The sequence below is a fragment of the Lissotriton vulgaris genome, chromosome 11, assembly GCF_964263255.1.
Source record: "Lissotriton vulgaris chromosome 11, aLisVul1.2, whole genome shotgun sequence".
Taxonomy (NCBI): domain Eukaryota; kingdom Metazoa; phylum Chordata; class Amphibia; order Caudata; family Salamandridae; genus Lissotriton; species Lissotriton vulgaris.
This window is the reverse complement of record NC_141699.1, coordinates 943,688,202-943,715,264: the sequence shown is the minus strand read 5'-3', so window position 1 is coordinate 943,715,264 and position 27,063 is coordinate 943,688,202. Positions and strand designations below refer to the sequence as shown.

General features: G+C 44.9%; 1 protein-coding gene across 1 annotated transcript in view; it reads right to left on the bottom strand.

Moving 5' to 3' along the window:
- Window positions 1–665: 665 nt before the first annotated feature.
- Window positions 666–27,063, bottom strand: part of LOC147683722 (ceruloplasmin-like) — a 451,969-nt gene continuing 425,571 nt past the window's right edge. Inside the window, exons 18-19 of the mRNA XM_086944095.1 lie at window positions 4,579–4,741; window positions 666–1,087 (exon numbers count right to left, since the gene is read on the bottom strand). Of these exons, the coding sequence (XP_086800221.1) occupies window positions 1,041–1,087; window positions 4,579–4,741 (210 nt within the window). The 3' untranslated portion in view covers window positions 666–1,040. The remainder of the gene's footprint in view (window positions 1,088–4,578; window positions 4,742–27,063) is intronic.

The window sequence follows — 27,063 nt, the reverse complement described above, 5'->3', positions numbered from 1 at the left end:
CTGTCTAAAGTTGATAAACCCCTATAAAAATTGTTTAATCATGAGTAGTGGAACACCCTAATCAAGCTAGTTTGTGGGCTTTGTCAATCTCGTGGCATGCATGTCCCCACCCTGGGTTGCCGTTGCTTCTCTAGAATACTCATAGAATTCTCTGTAAATGCAAAAATAGTTGGTTATTTGTTCCGAACCTAGGTATAAGCCCTGGGGTGCACATTTTCAAATATCCTTTTGATTAAAAAGAAGTATGTGTTTATAGACATGTTTTAACAAGTTAGAGCAGCGATTTTAAATAAATTCCAAGGAGAAAAAAATGTGACAATTTTAAATTAACCCTTAATCTTATAGGTAACTTATCTTGATACATGTACAATCATACACTTTTTAAAGGGTCCTCTAAATGAGTCTGAACAACAAAACCCCTTTCACATATTCCCTAGGCAATATTGAGTTTACTTTTAGTGTAAAGAAATGTCAGTTCTGGAAGTGTAGAGAGATGTTCAAATGTAGAGAGATGTTACCATTCAATTCTCATAGGTTTCAGGACTGCCTATTGCTTGTAAGATGACCTATAAATGACAATAACTGCATCAATACTTCAAGCTATAATTGTATAAATGAGATACATGGTATCATTGTATTTTAGAAACTCAAAGCCAAACATTATATTCCTTTTATACATATTTATTTAACTTTGTGTTTATTTTCTGACTGGTTTATTGACAGTGAATTTTGTGCTCTGCATGCACTACATTATACACAGGTGACACCTCATTCCCATATTCTGTACTGAACTTTCCTTGTATAACAATATAATTATTAGACTTTTCATGTTTCAAATCTATTGCAATAATTGCAGCTTATGTGCATTTCTTAAGTATACTGGTGCCATGTATTCAGTATTCCTCAAAGACACTCTACACATCTTCTTGAAATGTAAATACTCTGGATGTCTCTCCAAGGCAAAAAACTGTCAGTGGTTTTAATTCTGCAGTCTTCGTCAGTTTGATGTTCTGTTTTGATCTTCTTCGGTGCAACATCTGCTAATTTGATAGGTGAGTTACAATTCTTTGCAAAATAGATGGTTTTTCTGCATGAGAAAATACATTTATAAAGGTGATTAAAATAATCAAAATATTATGATTTTTTTTACATTTGGCATTGCTCGTATGACTTACCGTATTAGAGCAAAAAATAAAGACTACAAAATTTGAAAACGTTACATTTTTTTTACTGAATATGACTCCTTCAAAATGATCCAAGTATAAAGGTAGAGGAATTGCCATAATCAATCATATCCCTGCTAGTGACTACCTTTGTGATCTCAAATCAACTTGTGTGGCATTTTATTTTAGTATACTAGAGACTACTACATGAAAACCCCCTTTAAAAATAAAAGTTTAATGTGCAGGCCCTGAAATGGCCCTAGGGCTTACCTGGGGTCTATATACACTTCCAATTTGTCCGCTTAACTAGCTTTTTCACTGCATTTCAGTCACGTGATCTTAAGCACTTTATCTTTTTGAGCAAATTATATTGATTCCATGAAAAGAAAGATGACCAAGGTCAAATATAACAGTTTCCAATCACTTCTAATCACCGATTGAAATACTAATTCCAAATTACCTTCACCAGCCTAGCATCCTTAAATTCTAAGGAAGTGTTGGAATTATCTCAGATGTTCATGTTATAAATATGTCATTGTTACTCTTATTTACCGCCTTATAGTCATCCCTGTTTCAAGACATTTCTTATTTTTATTTTTGGATTTGAAACTTTACTCCCACCTAACAATATTTTACATCAGGTAGATGTATGTAGTGCAATTAATTATCTTAGTAGTTAGTTGTGGTGGATATGATGCTCCACGTTGAGTTTGGTTGTCACCAATCTGTAAGCTTTTAGGAACTAGAAAGGCCAGTGATGCTGAAAGAATTTTGCGCACTGATTCAACAGCATCCATTGTTACAGGAATGGCAAAATATCTATGATGGTCGTGGGCGCTAAGATCTAATTCACTACGCCAAACCTAAGAAGAGGGAATTAGTTAATTACATTTTCAAATGAGACGTTCTGGTAGATGCGTAATCGAACCTGGTGGGAAGCCCGTTCTTCGCCTTGAAAATTGTAAAACTTATTGTGTCCAATAACAGGTTTTAATATACTGATTTTAGAGTAAATTGTACATATTTTACTTATTCTCTTTTTAAAGGCCAATTTTCATTGTCACGCTGTTTTAACTAGGTTATGTATTATATTGTGGTAATTGTTTTATCTACACCTTTATCTACTTTTGTTAAATGCTTTTATGACTTAATTTGATTTTTTTTTTTATCTTAGTAGGATAGATGGGATACTTAATTTTGAAAGTTTACTGCACAAGTTAGGCCTATCCACCCATCAAAAACAGTTGAAAAATCGGTAATAAAAATTCTAAAGAATTCAAGATTTAAAAGTTACGTATTTATCAATGACATTTTGAAAGATTGCTATGTTGTGCATAACTGAATGCTTTGGTCCAAAACCAGATTGTTTTCTTTCCTAAAGCCCAGTCTTGTAGGTGACCTAGAATACGTCTTGCGAACATTTTTCCTGTCACTTCAGATAAGGCAATTTGCCTATAGTTCCCTGAATCTGAGCAAAGACGCTTCTTATGTATAGGAACTACAATGCTTCCCACCCAAGACTTTGGCGTGTTCTATAACAATGTACAAATTGTAGTAGCAAAAATGTGTCCCTTGATCCTGATCACATTTTAAGAAGTGCTGGTAACCCCAGTGGCAGATCTGTGCAACCATTTAATGAATAAAGGAGTGATTCCACTTGGCTTCACATAATGTGGTTCATTTATAGAGTGGTGGAAGAAATACAATAAATGACAGTAAAAGTCTAGCCAGTTTAAAACTAGCATGACAGTATCATGAAGAAACAGTATTGTTTAACATGTTGAATCACTAGCGAACAAGAAAAATGTATGTTGGAACCAATATAATTTAACTTATAAAGAGCAATCATCCAAATGTGACGAATTCTTTAGATGTTGAGAACACAAAATTGAATTGGGGCCTAAAATGGTTGTGTTTACACAGAGGTATAAAGCATGGTGGTGCGCCGAATATATTCAGTTGACAGCCATATAACCAAACAGGAGTCTAAAGAAATGTGGTTAGGCTGAATCTGTTTGTTCTCATCATGCAGGAATTGTGTAAAGTATGGGCTGTGTTTAAAGTTGGATGGTAACAGAAAGTCCTTCGATTTCTGAAGGTAGTGTTAAAGCTGGATTTGACTCTACGGTAGAGCAAATACTGCCAGTGAATTCACATCATGACTTGGCACTTATGCCACACTCTGCAGGTTTTCTGTACCAGCCATCTAAAATCCAGGCCCAGTAACTCTTCATAGACAACAGTACAGCAGGGGATAAGGGGACTGCTTCTCTATGAATTTGCAAGAGTGCACAGATGCTTAATAAGTGTTCAACTGTGAGGAAAATAGACCGATGCCAGTGGTATGCAGGCATGTACTCTAGCGCCTTGAGACCCTCCGGGTGAGTAGTGCGCTATATAAATGCTTTGATTGATTGAATGATTGATTGATACTTAAATCAATACAGCCGACAGGCAAGGTACTACTGAAATAGGCATGCCATATAGTGTGCGTAGCTGTGTACACTTCTCTCAATAGAGACATCAACAACATAGAACAAATTTAGGTTCAGGTTAGTAGACAAGTGTGCATTTTGCATTATGAATCTTACGACTTTAAACTTTGGACACTATGGCTTTCATTGCAAGTGGTCTCTTAATTCCGTGGCAGCCAGTAATAGCAGTTACCGACCCATTAAAATTATAAGTGTTTTTGTTTTCGCACAGAGATTTCAGCTGCTGAAAATAACTGAAATCTCTGTGTGAAAGTTCAGGGACAATGAGGGCTTACTGGGGGTTCAAACCCAGGATTCAGATTCCCCGGATAATTCCTTTTTTGTTAGTAGACCAGTAGGGCCAAATAATAATGAGCAGGATTTCCCCACCCCGGAATTACCAGTAACCAACCCCCAAGCATGCACCAATGGTGTCTATAATTTCAGGGAGGCGGAAAATCAGGCCCATTTTCCATGCCACCCCTGGTGAGGGCTTAAGCACTGATACCTTGAAAGAGAGGAATGTGTGATAAAAATATTTTGTTTGCATAAATGGCATTCCTTATGAAATTAAATTACATGAAATGGTGATTTATAGAGCTCAAAACATTCACCCTAGGGTGTTAAGGCGCTTACTAATGTAACTCATGTGAAAAAAAATTTAATATGAGGCAAAGTGGATGGAATGGACCCAAATACATAAGAGTACTGTTTGTCAGCAAAAGTGTAGGATCAGTGAAGCAGAGGTGATAATAAAACAACAGCTTTACACTTATAAAAGGCTTGGGTTAGGCATCAGGTAGGCAAGATGGAGAATATGGGGGATATCACTACAACAGACCAAGCAAGACATCAGGCAAACTAGATGAGCTTAGTATTAGCCTTTTCCTCTGACCTCTTTCAACACAATAGTGAACATTATTTCACGTTTAACTCATTACCTTCTTTCTCCAGCACAGTATATGTGGTTTCCATACCCGCATGGATGTGGTCATTCACATGACAATGCAGCAGCCAGGTTCCAGGATATGCAGCTTTCATTTCCAAAGTTTGATATGATCCCGGGAAAATGTTAAACACGTCAGAGCGGTGCGCTCCAGTGGTCTAGAACGAAACGCAGACAGTAAGAAGATTCCTTGATAGCTAATATGTTGTTCACCTTGTTTATAACAAAATATATTTTCACTCTGTTCTTTTTTATTATTAATCTAGTGTCTGATCTGTAGGCACTTGCAAGAAGGGAATAGAGGGTGCGGTCCCAGACTATCACTTTAACCCCTCCCCTGCTGATGACGGAACTGCTCCGTCATCAGCTGCGGGGGCGCTGTGCTGATGACGGAGCGGTTCCGTCATGGCCCGCCCGACGCTCCTGCGCGGCGCGAATTCCGCGCCTGCACTGAGCGTTCTATTGAGCAGGCGGGGCCATGACGGAACCGCTCCGTCATAAGCACAGCGCAACCGACGCTGGTGACGGAGCGGTTCCATCACCAGCATGCGCCCGCCGCATTTCCGCCCCGCCCCCTTAGCACTGCGGCCGAATAGCCGCCGCAGTGAAGGGGTTAAGGAATTGTCTTAGAAACTAAGGAGTTAATAACAGAAAATCTACATCCAGGTGGATGATATCTTTGCAATTCTGTTTAAAGAATAAGGGGACCCCAGCACTGAGACCCGTGTTAGAGCACGATATTTTTGTGAACAATGGTCTAGGTAGAGGCCCAAAAGGGGTCCTCTGGTAGCCTGGGCTAAAGTAATTTCACAATAGATTACGTCAGATAAACAATTTCATGAAAAGTCCTCGGAGAACTAGGTTATTTAGTATACATGGACTCAAGGTTTTGTTTTAGATGACAACACATTTATTATCTTCATAAATAAACTATCATATATTTTTTGCTTAGTGTTTCTAGTGCTCACAAAGGGCTTTAGAAGTGCGTGAAGTGAAGGTGTGAGGGTGACATTTTAAAATACATTGCATTGAACAACAATCATAATTTTAAAAACTCCACAATTAAATGAAGGTGGTAATGGAGTTTTTGTTGGAACGGTCGACGGCGTTTCCATCTCAAGTTACTGAGATCATCATCAGGACGTGAGCCTGTGAGCAATTAGAATCAAGTCTATAGTGGAAATGTATTGCCTTGTCCCTCAGAGGGGGCCTGGGGGTCATGAGCGTCGCACACGATCACTGACCGGTTTTTTAAGTGATGGCGTAGTGCGGAATTCAATAGTTGGATGTAGCGTCTACTATACCGTGTCGGCAATTGGCGTTCCTTTATATGATTTAAGGAGTCCCTCATGGGGCATGGGACGGGGACGGTTGTCCGAGGTGATCAGGTGTGGAGAAATACGACCAGGCGGTTTTTAGAGACCTGGACTTGTGGTTTTGTAGTTAGTCCGGTGGGGAGGACTGGGGTGATCCGGTACGGTCAGCGGAGTGAATCCTCTACCTAGACCACCGTTCACAAAAATAACATGATATTTCTGTACACATTATTCTGTAATACAACTAAAAGGAGTAGGTGATAAAGATTGTTCTTGGTTGTTATATGTTTATTAGGTTATTGATCAATACTTGGTTTATTAACTGCAGTCCAAAAGTAATGCATTGTATTCATTTGAACTAGGTGGGTGAAATGAGAAAAGCTTCCTCAAAAATAAAAAAATAAAAAGAAGTTCACAAATTATTATGTTATACATTATTTTATGTTATATGTGTGTTATATTGATCTTCGCAGTTTGCATTGATTTTGTGCTCTTGTTATGCAGGGCTAAATCTTGCTTTAGCTTTTTTTGTGGAACCAGAGCAAAGTAAATCTTACAATATTTGCCTCATGATTCAGCAGATAAAGCAGATACTATACAAATTAGAATCGTGGCAATTGGTTCCCGATTACAGAGCTACCACTACAAATGGAAGAAAAGTCTAGGATCATACATTTTGGAAGTTTAAGAGCCTTGTCAAAATTTCTTCCTTGCCTGAGCCTGCAAAAGAAGCTTTCATGCCTCAATATTGAATTATAATGGAAATAGAGAAGGCACACACTTGGGCACTTTCTGGTCACGAATAACTGACCCAAGAGCCCTATACATAATCATTAGAAGGCCTACAAATGTATAAAGATAAATTAATAAATTAACTACAGTTACAAACGTTTATCTGAATCCTTTACAATATGAGCATTGGTATTCTCACAGTCTAAATTATCCCTTTAATACGATATGGTTATCTCTTGCATTAATGACATGGAGTGAGTGAACAAACTAGCAAGCCAAGCTACCTCCTGATGTTTCGAGGGATGAATTACTGTCTACACTCCCACAGAACATTTTGAAAAAAATAGGGCCAAATATTTAATTTTACATTATGTTTTTCACAACTGGCAAAAAAATTGGTTTTCCATTGTTATGTTTAACATTTTTTATTACCACTCCCCCAAAACAGAGGGGTCGAAAAAAAAGCCCTTTTCAGCAAAGGTTCCCCCCCAAAAAGTAGCTTTATTTATTGCAGACAGTATGAGACTAGAGTGACCCATCATGCAACTACAAGTTGGTGGTAAATAATGAAAACCTTTGAAAAATTTTTTTTTTTGCTTTTCCAAAAGCGCGATGTGGCAAACATACATGCCCTTAGAGCATGTATGTGTCCACATGTGCACCCTTACACAATTGAGGGGTGCAACAGGGCATCAAAGTGACACCCTGCCACCCTTCAATGTTTTCCCCCTTTTACCGAATCGCTAAATACCTATTTGGTAATTACCGAAACTTACCGATTCTGTAATTTTTAACGAAAAATTACCTACATCCCATTTACCTATTCTTAAATACCGAATCGGTATGATTCGGTATTCGAGAATAGATAAGTTGAGATTACCTACATCTGGCCCCTAGTGTTCAGTGAAAACACCTACATACACTAGGGAAAACTATGTGTTGGGGTATCCCTGTAATTAGCATGACCTCCTCTGTAAGGCCCTAGTACATAATAAGGCAGGGAGATTAAAACTACCTCTGAGTCAGAGGTGCAGAAATGTGCTACTTTAACTAGTAGTCGCGTTTGTAGAGTGATGGAGAGAAGGTGCTGGGCGTCCAATCAAGGCTCAGGAATTTCGCCGCGTAGGACTTACAGGAGGTACCAGGGGGGATTCTTGGCCCCCAAACTCCCTCAGGACTAAATTTGACTTGGGCCCCGACAAGGCACATTTGCAGAGTGGTAGATAAAGGGGGCTATGGCTTTCGAAGACGTTTTAGCAATCCCAATGTGTGGGACTAACTGGAGGTAACAAGAGGGGTAGTTGGCCCCCAGGACTTCCTTGGGGGCGAACTTCCCAAACTATTACCTCCAGTCAGCCCCACACAGCAGCACTGGTAAGTACTCGTGCTAGGTCTCGCCCACTTTGCCCACCACTCTACAAACGCGCTCCCTAGCATGCTCTTGGATTGGGATTGAAGTCCCCTTCACTGCTGGGGGTCCTTTAGGGGCCAACTAGTCTACCTTTTAACTCCAGTAAGCCCCATGCAGTGGGATTGGTGAGAGGTAGACAAAGGCCATGCCCCCTTTCTCCGCCACTCTGCAAAATGCGCCCCCTGGCGCATTGTAAGTTAGGAGATTAAGTCCCCTTGAATCCTGAGGGTCCCTCGGGTCCAACTATCCCACAGGAACCTCCAGTAAGTTCCAAAGAGCTGCTTTGCAGAGAGGTGTAAAAAGGGGCCTGGCCTGGCCCACCTCTCTGCAACGCAGCGCATGGTTGCCTACTGGAGGTACCTGGTGGGGTTGTTGGCCCCTTGGGGCCCACAGGATTGAAAGGGAATGAATTCCCATTTTAAAACGCACCACAGGGCATGTCTGCACACATGTCACCACAGGCCCCGTCCCCTCCCTCCATGGGATAGAAATGGGGGATTGGATGGAGAGACCTTGTATACCGCATTATTTTCTATCACTGGAATATTTCGCCAGGCTAGCGTTGTATTAACAACGTGTAGCGCCATGGCGATGAATATTCCAGCGATAGCGCCCTTTTCCATGGAACATCGTTGGTTTTTCAGCGATGTTCCATGTAAAACAGAGATATGCACGATAATACGACCCTTGGGTCGTATTACATGAATCCACCTCCCATGATAGGTATGCCTTAGTCAGGAGTTTAACAGATGTTAAATTCCTGCGTTAAGGCATACTTAGCGCGATTAAAATAATCGCTTCCCCGTGTTAAACATCGCGAAGCTGCCTTCGCGATATTTACCCATGTTGTTTCCACAAAAGTCAAAGTCAAAGTCAAAGAATTTATATAGCGCACTACATACCCAGAGGGTCTCAAGGCGCTTGAGGAGGGGTGGGGAATTATTTGTCAAATATCCACGTTTTAAGTTGCTTTCTGAATGCTAGGTGGTTCTGAGTAAGGCGAAGGTGAGTGGGAAGTGAGTTCCAGGTTTTAGCTGCCAGGTAAGAGAAGGATCTACCTCCCATGGTGGTTTTGTTGATGCGGGGTACAGTGGCAAGGGCCTGGTTGGCTGATCGTAGCTGGCGGGAGGGGGTGTAGAAGGACAGTCGTGTGTTGAGGCATTCTGGTCCGATTTCGTAGAGTGCTTTGTGTGCGTGGGTTAGGAGCCGGAAAGTGATCCTCTTATTGACGGGAAGCCAGTGAAGGTTTTTCAGGTGATCAGAGATATGTTCTTTTCGCGGGATGTCTAATATGAGCCTGGCTGAGGCGTTTTGGATTCGTTGGAGTTTTTTCTGGAGTTTAGCTGTGGTACCGGCGTAGAGGGTGTTTCCATAGTCCAGTCGGCTCGTGACCAGAGCGTGGGTGATCGTTTTCCTAGTTTCGGTGGGGATCCAACAAAATGTTTTTTTGAGCATGCGAAGAATGTTGAAGCAAGATGACGAGACGGCGTTGACTTGTCTGTTCATCGAAAGTGAGGAATCCAGGATGACGCCCAGGTTCCGTGCGTGGTCAGTCGGGATGGGTGCTTTTCCAAAGGCTTGTGGCCACCAGGAGTCGTCCCATGCAGAGGGGGAGGTGCCTAAGATAAGGACTTTTGTTTTATCTGAGTTCAGTTTTAGACGGCTGTGTTTCATCCATTCAGCTACTTCTTTCATTCCTTCATGCAAGTTGGTTTTGGCGGTGTTCGGGTCTTTGGTGAGTGAGAGGATCAGTTGAGTGTCATCAGCGTAGGAGATGATGTTGAGGTTGTGTTGGCGTGCGATGGTCGCGAGGGGGCTCATGTATACGTTGAAGAGGGTGGGGCTGAGTGAGGATCCCTGTGGTACGCCGCAGATGACTTCAGTGGCCTCTGACTTGAATGGTGGAAGGCGGACTCTCTGAGTTCTTCCGGTGAGGAACGAGGTGATCCATTCCAGTGCTTTTCCTTGGATTCCGATGTTTCTTAGGCGTTGTAGAAGGGTGCTATGGCAGACTGTGTCGAAGGCTGCGGAGAGGTCGAGGAGGATGAGGGCGACTGTGTCTCCATTGTCCAGTAGAGTTCGAATGTCGTCTGTTGCTGCGATGAGGGCGGTCTCAGTGCTGTGTTTTGCTCGGAAGCCGGACTGTGAGGAGTCTAGGGATTTGTTGGCTTCGAGGAAGGCGGCGAGCTGGTTGTTGACTGCTTTCTCTATGACTTTGGCCGGGAATGGAAGGAGCGAGATGGGGCGGTAGTTTTTGAGTTCGGTGGGGTCCGCTGTGGGTTTTTTCAGAAGGGCGCAAAGTTCTGCGTGTTTCCAGCTTTCCGGGAAGGTGGCGGATTTGAAGGAGCAGTTGATGACGTCTCGGAGGTGCGGTGCTATGATGGAGTCTGCTTTGTTGAAGATGTGGTGAGGACAAGGGTCTGTGGGGGATCCTGAGTGGATGGAGTTCATCAGGCGGATGGTGTCCTCAGTGGAGATAGGGTTCCAGTCATTAAGGGTGTTCGCGGGGGTGCAGGTCCGGTAGATGGTTGGGAGGGTTGGTCTCCGGGTTGGTTGTCGAAGCTGTTGTGGATGTCTGCAATTTTGTTGTGGAAGAATGAGGCTAGTGAGTCGCAGAGTGCTTGAGAGGGGGTGATGTCATTAGAGTTGGCCGAGGGATTGGTAAATTCCTTGACGATGTTGAAAAGTTCCTTGCTGTTGTGGGCGTTGTTATCTAGTCGTTCCTTGAAGGCGGTTTTCTTGGCCTTTCGGATCAGTTGGTGGTGTATGCGGGTGGCGTTTTTGAAGGCGTCCTTGGTGCTGGTGGTTGGGTTTTTTTCCAGGCCTTCTCATGGGAGCGGCAAAGTTTCTTGGATTTCTTAAGATCATCGTTGAACCATGAGGCCTTCTTGCTGCCAGGTTTGTTTTGTCGCTTTTTCAGTGGTGCTAGGATGTCGGCGCTGTTGGATAACCAAAGGGAGAGGTTGGATGCGGCTTGGTCGGGGTTAGAGGAGTGGGCTGGGGGGTTTAGAAGAAGCGATGAGGAGATCTGGTTGATGGTGATTTTGTTCCAGTTTCTTTGCAGAGTTGGTTGGGGGAGGTTGTTGGGTTTGGGTTTGTTGTAGGTAAAGTGAACGCAGCTGTGGTCAGTCCAGAGGAGAGCCGTAGTGTGGCTGAAGGAAACATGATTGCTGAAGGTGAAGATAGGGTCGAGAGTGTGACCTGCGATGTGGGTGGGGGAAGAGACCAGTTGTCTAAGTCCGAGGTTGGCGAGGTTGTCCAGAAGGGTGGTGGAGTTGCGGTCGTTGTTTTTTTCAAGGTGAAAGTTGAGGTCTCCCAGGAGGATGTAATCTTTGGAGGGGAGTGCGTGTGGAGTGATGAAGTCCGTGATGTCCTCACTAAATTGTGCGCGGAGTCCTGGTGGTCTGTAAAGGAGGGTGCCTCTGAGTGTGGTTTTGGGGTCGATGTGGATCTGGAAGTGAAGGTGTTCAGAGTTGGCGAGATTGATGTCAGAGCTGGTAGAGATGTGGATAGATTTCTTGTGGACGATAGCGATTCCTCCTCCTGTGTGGCCTGTGCGGTCTTTGCGTATGATATTATAATCTTCTGGGATGGCGATGGTGATGTCAGGGGCGGAGGAGGCGTTCATCCATGTTTCTGTGAGGAAGGCGACGTCCGGTGAGATGGTGTCTAGTAGATTCCATAGGTCAATGGCGTGCCTGTGGACCGATCGGGTGTTGAGCAGGATGCATTGTAGGTGGTTGGGGTCGGGAGTCTGAGGTGTGATCGTAGCGGGGTTGTTGGCGGTGCCGACGAATTTGCAGGAGTAGCATGAGAAAGGTCCATGGGTGTGTCCAGGAGCGGCTTGGACGCAGTTGGGGGAGCGGCCGGGGTTGAGGGCTAGGAGGGTGGAGGAGTCATAAGTAATGCGGGAGGGCTGGGCATTGCGAGGGGCAGGGGGTCTGGCGCTGGGCGCGGTCCAGGCGCGGACGGGCGTAGACGGGCTTACCTTTGGAGCACCTTCGGCGCGGATTGGGCACGATCGCTGCGCGTGAACGCTGCGTGCGGGAACTACTGTCATATATGGATAGTGGGGAAAGAGGGGCGAGGGCGGCTCAGCTGGGAGGCGGGGCGGGCTACGGAGGAGGACAACAACAACAAAATGGAGGCGGAGGGGTCAGAACGGCAAGAGCGCTTGGGGGAGAACGCTAATTCAGCAATAAAGTTGGCAATTCAAAAATGCAAATAACGCTGGCAATTTAAACAAGCAAATAAGCAAAGCGGCGGTCAAAGCACACAGCTGGCAGTCGGTATAGCTCAGATTTCAGTACAATGCGCTGCAAAAACGATACCACAGTCACAGGGGAGCAACCACTCAGCAATTCAAAAATGCAAATAACGCTGGCAATTTAAACAAGCAAATAAGCAAAGCGGCGGTCAAAGCACACAGCTGGCAGTCGGTATAGATCAGATTTCGGTACAATGCGCTGCAAAAACGATACCACAGTCACAGGGGAGCAACCACTCAGCTAGTAAGCGAAGAGCGAGTCACGGCGCTTCCAGGTAAGGGAGCGCTGTTTGTTGTCTGTGGGAGGGCGGCTCAGCTGGGAGGCGGGGCGGGCTACGGAGGAGGACAACAACAACAAAATGGAGGCGGAGGGGTCAGAACGGCAAGAGCGCTTGGGGGAGAACGCTAATTCAGCAATAAAGTTGGCAATTCAAAAATGCAAATAACGCTGGCAATTTAAACAAGCAAATAAGCAAAGCGGCGGTCAAAGCACACAGCTGGCAGTCGGTATAGCTCAGATTTCGGTACAATGCGCTGCAAAAACGATACCACAGTCACAGGGGAGCAACCACTCAGCTAGGAAGCGAAGAGCGAGTCAGACACGCCTACTTTGTATCTCATTGGCGATGCAAAGTTAGGCTTGCTGGAAACGGGATCAAAATCAGCAAAACAGGCGATAGCGTGTCTTTGCTGATAAGGCGATAAAATTATCGCCGCTTTTCGGCCGAAAATGGCCGCAAAAGCGGTGATAATTTTATATCACCGCCTTGTTAATATGCACCGGAGGTGGGATGGGGAGATGGAGATGGGATGGAGAGATAGAGATGGGATGGAGAGATGGAGATGGGATGGGATGGAGATGGGATGGAGATGGGATGGAGATAGGGAGATGGAGATGGGATGGAGAGATGGAGATGAGATGGAGATGGGATGGAGATGGGATGGAGATATAATGGAGATAAAGTAGACATTTAATAGATTTAATAGAGATATAATCAAGATAACATGGAGACAAAATGGAAAAAAAATTAAGATAGAACGGTGATAAAGTGGAGATAAAGTACAGATAGAATAGATATATAATGGAGATAAAACAGAGATAAAATGGCGCTAAACTGGAGATAAGGTAGAGCTAAAATGGAGCTTAAATGGAGCTAAAGTGGAGATAAAATGGGGCTACCATGAAAAAATGGGGATAAAATGGAGCTAAAATGGGGATCGAATAGAGATAAAATGGGGATAAAACAGAAATAATGAAGGTATACTGGAGATATAACGGAGATATTATGGGGAGATAATATGGGGAGATTGAGGAGACAGATGGGGAGACAGATGGGGGAGACCGATGAACAGATTGGGGAGACAGCTGGGATAAGGACATGGGATGAGGGAGATGGGGAGACGAGGGAAAGGCAGATGAGGGAGAGAGATGGTAAGAGGGTGGAGAGGGAGATGGGGAGATAAAACAGGGATAAAGTGGAGATAAAATGGGGATAAAATAGAGATAATGGGGATAAAATGGAGCAACGGTGGAGATAAAATGGGATAAAATGGAGCTAAAGTGGAGATAAAATGGGGATAAAATGGAGCTAAAGTGGAGATTGAGCAGAGATAAAATGGGGATAAAACAGAGATATAATGGAGGTATAATAGAGATATAATAGAGATAGTATGGGGAGATAATATGGGGAGATGGGGGAGACAGACGGGGAGACAGATGGGGAGACCGATGGACAGATTGGGGAGACAGATCGGAGAAGGACATGGGATGAGGGAGATGAGGGAGAGGCAGATGAGGGAGAGACAGATGGAGAGAGGGTAGAGAGGGAGATGGGGACAGGGTGGAGATGGTGGAGACAGAGGATGAGCGACATGGGATGAGGGAGATGGGGGATGAGGGAGAGGGAGATGAGGGAGAGACTCATGGGGGAGAGATGATGAGGGTGAGTGAGATGAGGGAGAGACCGATGGGGAGAGGGTGGAGAGGGTGATGAGGCGAGTGTGGAAATGGGGGAGATGGGGAGTTGGCAATGGGATTGAGATGTGGAGAGGGGGAGATGGAGATTGGTTGGATGGAGAGATGTAGATGGGATGGAGAGATGGGGATGGGCATTGTAATGGAGAGATGGAGATGGGGAGATGGAAATGAAATGGAGATGAAGTTGGGGAGTTGGAGATGGGATGGGGAGATGGAGATGGGATACAGAGATGGAGATAGGGTGGCAATGGGATGGAGATATAATGGAATTAAAGTAGACAGATAATGGTGATAAACTGAAGATAAACTGGAGATAAATTGGGGATCAAATGTTGATAAAATGTGGATAAAGTGGAGAATAAATGGGGATAACATGGAGCTAAAGTGGAGATAAAATTGAGCTAAAGTGGAAAAAAATGTGTATAAAGTGAAGATAAAATGGGGATAAAATGGAGCTAAAGTGGAGATAAAATGGGGGCTAAAATGGAGATAAAATGGGGATAATACAGGGATAAAATGGAGATTAAGCAGAGATAAAATGGTGATGAAACAGAGGTATAATGGAGGTAAAATGGAGATATAATGGAGACATGGGGAGATAAGATGGGGAGATGGGGGAGACAAATGGGGGAGACGGATGTGGAGAGGATGGAGAGGGTGATGGGGAGAGGGAGGAGATATGGGGGATGGAGATGGGGAGCTCTAAATGGGATTAAGACGTGTAGTGGGGGAGATGGAGATTGGATGGATGGAGAGATGTAGATAGGATGGAAAGATGGAAATGGAATGGGGATGGAGAGATGGAGATGGAGATGGGATGGAGATATAATGGAAATAAAGTAGAGAGATAACGGAGATAAACTGGAGATAAATTGAAACAAAATGGAGATAAAACGGGGATAAAGTAGAGAAATAAATGGGGATAAAATGGATCTAAAGTGGAGATAATTGGGGATAAAGTGGAGATAAAAATATGGATAAAATGGAGCTAAACCGAGGATAAAGTGGAGATACAATGGGGATAAAATTGAGCTAAAATGGGGATAAAACAGGGATAAAATGGAGATTAAGCAGAGATAAAATGGGGATAAAACAGAGCTATAATGGAGGTATAATGGAGATATAATGGAGATTACATGGTTAGATTACATGGGGAGACAGATGGACAGATTGGGGAGACAGATCGGAGAAGGACATGAGATGAGGGAGATGAGGGAGAGGCAGATGAGGGAGAGACAGATGAAGAGAGGGTAGAGAGGGAGATGGGGACAGGGTGGAGATGGTGGAGACAGAGGAGGAGTGCCATGGGATGAGGCAGATGGGGGATGAGGGAGAGGGAGATGAGGGAGAGACTCATGGGGGAGAGATGATGAGGGTGAGTGAGATCAGGGAGAGACCGATGGGGATAGGGTGGAGAGGGTGATGGGGCGAGTGTGGAAATGGGGGAGATGGGGAGTTGGAAATGGGATTGAGATGTGGAGAGGGGGAGATGGAGATTGGTTGGATGGAGAGATGTAGATGGGATGGAGAGGTGGAGATGGGCTGGGGATGGAGAGATGGAGATGGGGAGATGGAGTTGAGATGGGGAGTTGGAGATGAAATGGAGATGAAGTTGGGGAGTTGGAGATGGGATGGGGAGATGGAGATGGGATACAGAGATGGAGATAGGATGGCAAGGGGATGGAGATATAATGGAATTAAAGTAGACAGATAATGGTGATAAACTGAAGATAAACTGGAGATAAATTGGGGATAAAATGTTGATAAAATGTGGATAAAGTGGAGAATAAATGGGGATAACATGGAGCTAAAGCAGAGATAAAATTGAGCTAAAGTGGAAAAAATGGATATAAAGTGGAGATAAAATGAGGATAAAATGAAGCTAAAGTGGAGATAAAATGGGGGCTAAAATGGAGATAAAATAGGGATAATACAGGGATAAAATGGAGATTAAGAAGAGATAAAATGGGGATGAAACAGAGATATAATGGAGGTATAATGGAGATATAATGGAGACATTATGGGGAGACGGGGGAGACAAATGGGGGAGACAGATGTGGAGAGGATGGAGAGGGTGATGGGGAGAGGGAGGAGATATGGGGGATGGAGATGGGGAGCTGGAAATGGGATTTAGATGTGTAGTGGGGGAGATGGAGATTGGATGGATGGAGAGATGTAGATAGGATGGAAAGATGGAAATGGGATGGGGATGGAGAGATGGAGATGGGGAGATGGAGATGGGATGGAGATGTAATGGAGATATAATGGAAATAAAGTAGAGAGATAATGGAGATAAACTGGAGATAAATTGAAAAAAATGGAGATAAAATGGGGATAAAGTGGAGAAATAAATGGGGATAAAATGGATCTAAAGTGGAGATAAAATGGGGATAAAGTGAAGATAAAAATTGGGATAAAATGGAGCTAAACCGGGGACAAAGTGAAGATACAATGGGGATAAAATTGAGCTAAAATGGGGATAAAACAGGGATAAAATGGAGATTAAGAAGATATAAAATGGGGATAAAACAGAGCTATAATGGAGGTATATTGGAGATATAATGGAGATATTATGGGGAGATAACATGGAGAGATGGGGGGACAGATGGGGAGACAGATGGGGGAGACCGATGGACAGATTAGGGAGACAGATTGGAGAAGAACATGGGATGAGGGAGATGAGGGAGAGGCAGATGAGGTAGAGAGATGGAGAGAAGGTAGAGAGGGAGATGGGGACAGGGCGGAGATGGTGGAGACAGATGAGGAGGGACATGGGATGAGGGAGATGGGGGATGAGGGAGAGCAAGATGAGCGAGAGACGGATGGGGAGAGGTGTAGATGGGGAGATGGGGAGTTGGAAATGGGATTGAGATGTGGAGAGAGAGAGATGGAGATTGGATAGATGGAGAGATGTAGATGGGATGGAGAGATGGAGATGGGATGGAGAGATGGAGATGGACTTGGGGAGATAGAGATGAGCTTGGGAGATGGAGATGGGATGCAGAGATGAAGATGGGATGGCGATGGGATGGAGATTCAATGGAAATAAAGTAGAGAAATAATGGAGATAAACTGGAGGTACAACGGAGATAAAACAGGGATAAAGTGGAGATTAAAGGGAGATAGAAGTGGTATAAAACAGAGATATAATGAAGGTATAATGGAGATAATATGGGGAGATTACATGGGGAGATCGGGAGACAGATGGGGGAGACCGATGGACAGATTGTGGAGACAGATGGGAGAAGGACATGAGATGAGGGAGATGAGGCAGAGTCAGATGAGGAAGAGACAGATGGAGAGAGGGTAGAGAGTTAGATGGAACAGGTTGGAGATGGTGGAGACAGATGAGGAGGGACATGGGATGATGGAGATGGGGGATGAGGGAGCGGGAGAAGAGGGAGAGACTGATAGGGGGAGAGATGATGAGGGAGAGGGAGATGAGGGAGAGACCGATGGGGAGAGAATGGAGATGGGGGAGATGGAGATGGGGAGATGGGAGTTGGAAATGGGATTGAGATGTGGAGAGGGGGAGATGGAGATGGGCTGGGGATGGAGAGATGGAGATGGGGAGATGGAGATGGGAAAGAGATGGGATGGAGATGGAGATGGTGAGATGGAGACGAGATGGGGAGATGGAGAAGGGGAGTTGGAGATGGGATGGGGACATGGAGATGGGATGTAGAGATGGGATGGCGATGGAATGGAGATATAATGAAAATGAAGTAGACAGATAATGGAGATAATCTGGAGATAAATTGGGGATAAAATGTCGATAAAATGTGGATAAAGTGGAGAATAAATGGGGATAAAGAGGAGATAAAATGGAGATAAAGTAGCGATAAAATGGGGCTAAAACTGGGATAAATGAGCTTAAGTAGGGATAAAATGGAGCTAAAGTGGAGTTGAAATGGGGGTAAAGTGAAAATAAAGTGGAGATAAAATGAGGATAAAGTGGAGATAAAATGGGGATAAAACCAGGATAAAATGGAGCTCAAGTGGGGATAAAGTGGAGATAAAATTGGGATAAAATGGAGCTAAAGTGGAGATAAAATTGGAGGAAAGTGGAGATAAAAGGGCGGTAAAGTGAATATAAAATGGTGATAAAGTGGAGATAAAATGGGGATTAAACCGGGGTAAAATGGAGCTAAAGTGGGGATAAAATGGAACTAAAGTGGAGATACAATGGGGATAATACAGGGATAAAATGGAGATTAAGCAGAGATAAAATGTGGATACAACATAGATATAATGGAGGTATATTGGAGATATAAGGGAGATATTCTGGAAAGATGAGGAAGACCGATGGACAGATTGGGAAGACAGATCGGAGAAGGACATGGGAGGAGGGAGATAAGGGAGAGGCAGATGAGGGCGAGACAGATGGAGAAAGGGTAGAGAGGGAGATGGGGACTGGGTGGAGATGGTGGAGACAGATGAGGAGGGGCATGGGATGAGGGAGATGAGGGATGAGGGAGAGCAAGATGAGGGAGAGACCGATGGGGAGAGGGTGGAGATGGGGGAGACATATGGAGGAGATGGAGCTGGGGAGATGGGGAGTTGGCGAAAGTTTCATTGTTAAAACGTGCCGCACTCACTCTTAGATACAGCAACCGTTACACATAAATCCAAAGCCTTCGGTCCCCGATGGAAATGGAAACTTTCGCCAGTATCAGAAGAAGGTGGAATTCAGCGCCATTAGAAATTTGGAGGTAGAGAAAAAGAAAAGCGGGGCCTCTTACATTTTGGAGTGTTACATAACAAAGCCGAGAAACGCCTGTGAAAATTAAATTGTTGTGAAATTTGATGATCATTTTGACATCCCTTGGAAGTGGTTCTACTTAAGAGAACACATTGGATAATTACTGATCCTGATAATCCCAACGGGATCAAATGATGCTCCCCGTTCTCCTGTCCAAGTTGTGAGCTTACCAGCCCAATTTCCCATGAGAAACCAGTGTTCCCCAGGGCCCCTTTGTCCTAATGAAGACCCCACTTTAAGGTGTGACGTATACCTACCAGCATATATTTGGGGTCGAAACGTCGACAGCCATTACCATCTGCCAGTCGATGCAACCATCATTTCACTTATCAATTAGTAGCATCGCTATTACGGTTTCTTTTTAAATGTTGAGCATTAATAGCTTGTCCATTGAACTGGCTCAGGGCTCTGAAGCCAGCTGTATTAATTGTTCAATAACCATATATTGATATTTTTGTCACAAATAACTTACCTCGCACATTCCTTCCCTACCCAATCACTGTCTCTCACCCTTCCTTTTCCTGGGGCACTATAATAATTTTTGTTATGAAATTGCTATAAGAAATGTGAACAAGCACATTGTGAATAAACAACAGTGTGCAGAATCATTAGTCTGTGATTTTTAATATTGTGTTATATAAAGTGGTTTGTTTGTGTACTTGTGATACCTTCACTGGGACCCCTTATTTTGTATCATATAGCACCCAGGTCCCTAGTGACTCTATTGGGTAAAACCCCCTTATTTAATATACACAAGTCACCCAACGGACAAGTTGGCCCTGACTACCTTGTGTTCTGGTGCCAGATTTGGAAAGAGCCTTGCCTCCACTTGCTGCCCCCTGGGAAACACCCAATGCCCGTGCTCTGGCTGCAGCACAGCGATGCCCTCGTGTAGCATCAAACCACTGGTCAACTAAGAGTGCCACTCCAACTACTTAAACCTACACTTTGACCATGGGTGGAGTCTAGCTCTCCCCAAACTTCTGCTGGTGTAACCCATGGACACACCTCCTGTTCAGTTAAATTAAGTAATTTATGGCACTGACAACCACAAGGGCCTACTGCTGGGCTGTGTAAATGTGCCCCAGTGTGACCCTAAACAATCGGCTTGGTGTGGATGGGTGCTAACATTACATGGCTTAAGTGCAATCCCTTTGACAATCACTAATGACAAGATGTGCCAATGCAGGAGGTAGAAGCAAGAGTTAACCAGCCCGCCTTACTTCCTGTCCCAGTTATCTGAGTAAATTAGTGAAAGATGCACGTTTGAACTGCCAGCTGATACTGTTAGTAACACCTGCACATGCTCTGCTCAGAGTAGCCCGCTAGACAATGGCTTGCATTGAAAGGTGGTGCCAACAGACCTCCAAGCATTTAAGGCGGTACCTCTGAGTAGGGCTCTAATCTAACAGATGCCCCTTGCATCAGATACCGCCTCTGGTGGTAAGCCGCTCAGTCCTACTGACGCCTTGGCACTTCCTGACCCACAGCCAGCTCACCCTGATAGAATCCGCTCGTGACTGGGACTCAACAGTGCGGTGAAAGCACAAAATACCTGACCTGATCTTAGCTCTTCACCAGGCTCCCACACAAGAGCCCTCCACAAACCTTGTGGCCCAAAACATTCGCCCTGTGGGGCGATTGCGAATGGACTGCAAACCACTCCTAGGCATTCTCTACCAATGTTGTAAATTGAGTTTCTGGTTGGCTAGGGTATGCACCTAAACCTGACCGGACCCACCTCTCCAGACAGGAGAAGGGAGCACACACTTAGGCTGACACCTGCCCACCTTCTAGGTGGCTAGGCAGAGACATTGGCTTATCCCAGAGGCAGTGTAAATGTAATGTGCCAACCGCACTCCCACAGTGGCACACTACAGAAGAGACTCCGTACCAGTTTATTTTAATTACCTTTCGTATCGTCCATACAAGAGAGACTTAGTACCATATGCCAATATTACCCTGTGCTACCAAACCTCATCATAACATCACAGGGATTACATACCACACTAGGTAAATCGGGCCATCGTCCTACAGTGATAAAAGTCTTTTTAATGTAGCAAATCGACGGTTTATATGTAAGTGACTGCCCCCCTTATGGTACGACCAAACCAAGGGTGAAGCAATGGGAGCATGAGGCCTTAGCAACGGGTGTCTTTGTATACTGGAAACATTAATTAACCACGCAAAGAACCATGGGCATCCCCTTAAATGCGAGTCACCAGATCCTCAACGAAATATTGATGAATTTGAGACACAGGCGTCATCCAAACTACTGAATTAAAAATTGGTGAGAATAGTTCTTTGAAAAAAAAGCATTTAAGAATCTCTCATCAAAGTCAAAGGACATATCAAACTGCTTTGTTCTACCTTGCTGAGAAGGATGGAGCAATGCCCATTATTGGTATTAGTGAATGAAGACATTATTCATTCATTTGAAGCCAAAGTGAGAAACACTGCCCCAAGTGGCCTTCCCACTATATGGCACCCTGGCCGTACAAATTGGTTTAACGCACCAATAATCAACCCCAAACTGATATACTGCTTTGCCCCACCCAGGGCACCCTGTACGGTTACTGCATCGCAAAATTGAAATCAAATCTGTGATGTCATAGTCGCTACCTCTGTCGTATTCTCAAAAATCATCATATGTGACTGATACCACACTCTCATCCTATGCTTTGTGTTATCTTGGCCCACTTGAGTGTGAGCAGAGCCCTGGGATGCATAATTGGATTCATGGTCGGTAATGCACACGTAAACTACCCTAGCTGCTCCTTGCCGCCGGGTCATCCTACCCTATGGAGCCCTTCAGAAAGATCTGCAGCGATTCAAGGTAAAGAACACTGTAAGGGAGACGGAGATTTCTTGTAAATTTAAGGCAGGAGCATTACGAATTGTGAAGTGAGCATGTTTTTTGAGAATGACGATTTGAAATGGGATTAGTATTAGATGAATGGGTACATTCAAGAGGGATTCCTCACATGACACACAGAGAGTTATATTTTCGAGTATGGGCATAAGTTATATTTATTTTTTTAATGTTTGGGTTTGGGAGGCACTCTTGAGATGATGGGCTGGGGTTTTATGAAAAGGGAGGCATATGTTTCTGTGGCATGTAATTTCAATGTCTTTGGGTTTAATTTATACAGAGGGTACATTTAGCAGAGGGTATAGCTGTTTCTCTTTGTGTTCCAGTGACCCCTGACGAAGAGCCACATGGCTCGAAATGTATTGGGTGGAAATATCAGGCGCTTACTCTGATGAAATATTTGTGTGAAACGTGATGCTACAGAAGGCCTGGATGGGCACTGAGTATTCATTTGAAATGAAAGAATAAAGAATCATGGTAGCACTAGGCTGTCTCCGCAGTGATTTCTCCATATGAAGCATTAAGAAAGAAGTTAACGGATAACCATTGGTGTTTCAAAAAGATAAACACTGGTAAAACTCAATTGGGTAGATTATGGAAAAGGAAATATTCCTAAATTTAGCAGTGCGACAGATTGGCACGTAAGTCACGCGCTATTTGTAACCACTATAGTCGCTACCTCTGGCATATTCTCAAAAATCATCAAATGTGACTGACACCACGCTCTCATCCTATGCTTTGTGTTATCTTGGCCCACTTGAGTGTGAGCAGAGCCCTGGGATGCATACTTGGCTTCATGGTCGGTAGTGCACATGTAAACTACCCTAGCTGCTCCTTGCCGTAGGGTCATCTTACCCTATGGAGCCCTTCAGAAAGATCAGGGAACATTATATCACCCTCAACACCTAAGCTTAAATCTTTGCTTAGCATAGGTGCTGAAAGCGATGTGCACACCTTCCACCTGGTCCTGGACGCAGCGGTGAAGAGTTCCAGAAGGACCTGGCCAATATAAAAGACACCAACAGAGCTGAGGGAGCCCTGAGCAAGCTTCAAGGATTGGTTAAGAGTTCAAACTAATCTGCAGGGCTACCCAACTTGCTCAGGTAATGACTATAGCATTCAGACTGGCCACCACACAGCGCGCATTTACTAGGTATTCTGCTCCATGAAAAAGCCTGACAGATCTGCCATTCATAGCCTTAATCTAACACGCATTTGAGAATTACATATTAATTATACAAATGTAACATGTATGTGATTGCAAAGGTGTTGAAACGCTATACATGAGGGCCAGTTACATTACATATTTAGCACATGTTGAGGAAATATAAATTTTTGGTCACGTTATGTTCCCTAGCGCGTACCCCACCGACTCCATGTACCAGCTTAAAGTGCATGTAACTTCCCTACCGTGTCAGGAAACAGGAAGGGAGCACACTCCTGACCTCTTAACCGGGTCGCCCCTTCGCATTGTGGTCAATGCAGTTCATACACCTCAGGATAAAATTCGTGGGTACAACACCAAGTTGGTGCAAGCAGGTGCTAGTATCTGTTGTCTCTAGACGCGAGACATGGCTCGCGTTTCTGGATAGTATCCGTCATCAGTAGAGATAAATCCGGGGTGGTTAAGAGGTTGCAAACAATCCAGGCTTCGTTGCCTCTCGGGCGCGGAGGTGCATCGCCTATAGCTCGTCAGCTAAGGAGGCTCGAGGAAGCCCCAGAAACAGGAAACAGGGAGGGAGCACACTCCTGACCTCTTAACCGGGTCGCCCCTTCGCATTGTGGTCAATGCAGTTCATACACCTCAGGATAAAATTCGTGGGTACAACACCAAGTTGGTGCAAGCAGGTGCTAGTATCTGTTGTCTCTAGACGCGAGACATGGCTCGCGTTTCTGGATAGTATCCGTCATCAGTAGAGATAAATCCGGGGTGGTTAAGAGGTTGCAAACAATCCAGGCTTCGTTGCCTCTCGGGCGCGGAGGTGCATCGCCTATAGCTCGTCAGCTAAGGAGGCTCGAGGAAGCCCCAGAAACAGGAAACAGGGAGGGAGCACACTCCTGACCTCTTAACCGGGTCGCCCCTTCGCATTGTGGTCAATGCAGTTCATACACCTCAGGATAAAATTTGTGGGTACAACACCAAGTTGGTGCAAGCAGGTGCTAGTATCTGTTGTCTCTAGACGCGAGACATGGCTCGCGTTTCTGGATAGTATCCGTCATCAGTAGAGATAAATCCGGGGTGGTTAAGAGGTTGCAAACAATCCAGGCTTCGTTGCCTCTCGGGCGCGGAGGTGCATCGCCTATAGCTCGTCAGCTAAGGAGGCTCGAGGAAGCCCCAGAAACAGGAAACAGGGAGGGAGCACACCCCTGACCTCTTAACCGGGTCGCCCCTTCGCATTGTGGTCAATGCAGTTCATACACCTCAGGATAAAATTCGTGGGTACAACACCAAGTTGGTGCAAGCAGGTGCTAGTATCTGTTGTCTCTAGACGCGAGACATGGCTCGCGTTTCTGGATAGTATCCGTCATCAGTAGAGATAAATCCGGGGTGGTTAAGAGGTTGCAAACAATCCAGGCTTCGTTGCCTCTCGGGCGCGGAGGTGCATCGCCTATAGCTCGTCAGCTAAGGAGGCTCGAGGAAGCCCCAGAAACAGGAAACAGGGAGGGAGCACACTCCTGACCTCTTTTGGTCACGTTATGTTCCCTAGCGCGTACCCCACCGACTCCATGTACCAGCTTAAAGTGCATGTAACTTCCCTACCGTGTCAGCTATGAAGACACAAATACATTTGCGTCCAACGTTAACTTGTCCTCTTTCAGATCCACCCTGAATGGATTATATAGTCCGTTCCTAAGTATGCTATGCCACCGTCTTTTTGTAGTGTACTTTACATGTTTTTCTGCTCTGGCAAAGTAGGCCCTGAATTTCTGCCATCGAGCCTCTTTTCTGGCTTTTGACTCTGACAGCCTCTGCCCAGGCTACCTCTGTACCCGTGAACTCTGACTTACTTCCAGCGCGGCCCCTCGCGCTCAGCTCAGCCTGCTTTCTGCCAAGACTGACTATAACCTTCGAGTTATCTGTTCCGCTCCTCGAAAATGCATTCCTGCCTACTAGCTTCAGTAAACATCCTCCCCAGCTGCAGAGCCAAAGGGCCGACCACTCTCAGTGCAAGTAATTCATAGCCTCTGTTACCATGCTTCCATGGAAGGCCCCGTGCCCCCACGCTTCTCATGCAGACTCTTAGGCGCTTATACGCGTATCCACAGTTAGCATAGAATAGCTTCTGCCCTAGAGACCTTTCCGCCCAGATAGTATGGTTCCTAAACATCAGATATCAGATATGATAGAAGTACAAGTTGATCTGACATGCCAGACTTCTGTCTCTTTCCGTCAGTGTAAATGTCAAGTCCCCTGCACCCCTCTAATCACACGTCATGCAGCTGCGCGCGCATCCAAGCTCCCGATTTCTGCTGACATTGCAACTTTTCTGTTAAGCACCACCCCTTGGTGCCACCCACTTGCGTCATCTATCAGTGACGTTTCTAGCACACACCTCCAGTTCACGCCTAGTTCACGCCTCTTGATTACGTACTAGTACCACGTGTATGCTGTTATCTTGTCTTCTCTCAGCTGTTACGCCTCTTGCACTGTTGCTTATGATGTGAATTAAGTATATAAGCTATGTATTGTCAATAAAATGGAGCGCGCTCTATCCCTTCTGACACCCCTGTGGTGGTCAGAATCCGATATCCTGGTCATGACCATTCCTTTATGAGGAATAAAACCCTTAGAAACTCTAACACCACGGACTCTGGTTTTTTCTTTCCGATCTGAGTTATTATTGATTAAGTACTTACCTGCATAGAAATTAAGAGAGTAAATTAATTATTTACGTCATTTTGGCGCCCGAACAGGGACACCTCCCCCACCTCACGCGCCGGTTGGCGCATTGCAAGCTCTGTCCCCTGCCATCAGTTAGACGGAACCTACGCGTACTGGCAGGATTTCCTGCATCTCCCTCTGGCCCACGGAGGTGACGAAGACTGCGATCAGTGCCCAGACGAGGCGGTGAGGAGTGCGGAGGATCCCGACCAGAGCCTAGCCGAAAGAAGCAAGGTCCGAGGTGTCAAGAGGCCCACCAGTTTTCCGAAGTTTTCCGAAGTTTTCCGAAGTTTTCCGAAGTACCGAGTCGAGTCCAGTCGAGTTTTCCGAGGCCTTCTGTTTCCGTGCTTCCCGGTGAGTACCATTGCTGGGACGTATCTAGACGGGTTTGGGTACACAAGTCCGGTCTGCACTGTTTTTAGGCAGTGTATCTGTACTGTTTAGCAGTATATCTAGTATTCTGAATTTCTGCACTGTTACACCAGTGTATCTGTACTGTTGAGCAGTACATCCAGTATAGGGGGTAGTCATCTATGTCTCAAATGTCTTCTTATGTGATTAATGTCGTGGTATGAATGTGACCGTTTAATGTGCATTATTGTGTTTCTCGCATAAACTAGCTGTAACCAGTATTCAGTAATAAGTAAACAAGATGCCGTTTTTCAACAAGTTAAAGCAGATAGGAACTAGGAAAGGGATACTGGAGGAAGAAATTCCTATTCCCCCTAGGGACACTCCAGGTAACTTTATGTACCATAAACATGGCATAGACGCCATATTGTATCTAGACTTATGGGCCGATTACACCAAGCACCTAGACGAAAGACACAGATGGCCTGTTACTGGAACATGGGATGCCGAGTGCATCATGAAGGTAGAAGAAGCATTATGGAAAAAGAAAGCTAGACAATCACAGAAAGACGCCATAGAATTCTGGCGTAAGGAATCACATAAGTGTGCTGAGAAAGCACTCCGTAGAGAGGACAGACTTAAAGAATCAGAAAAGGCCCAAGAAAACGAGTTAGTCACTGAAGGGATCCGAGTAAAAACAGAACAAATAGACCGTGCCCGAAACAATCTCGTAAATGGTATGTATCTCGCGGCCGAGGGTACACCTGAGGCCCTATCAGAAATACCGAAAAACTTACCGCCACCATTAGTTCCAACTAAAGTAATGCATAAGACTACTAAAGACATATTCCTAAATTCTTATCTAGAGGATGTAGCACTGGCTTACACCAATCTGCCTGTTCGTGCCT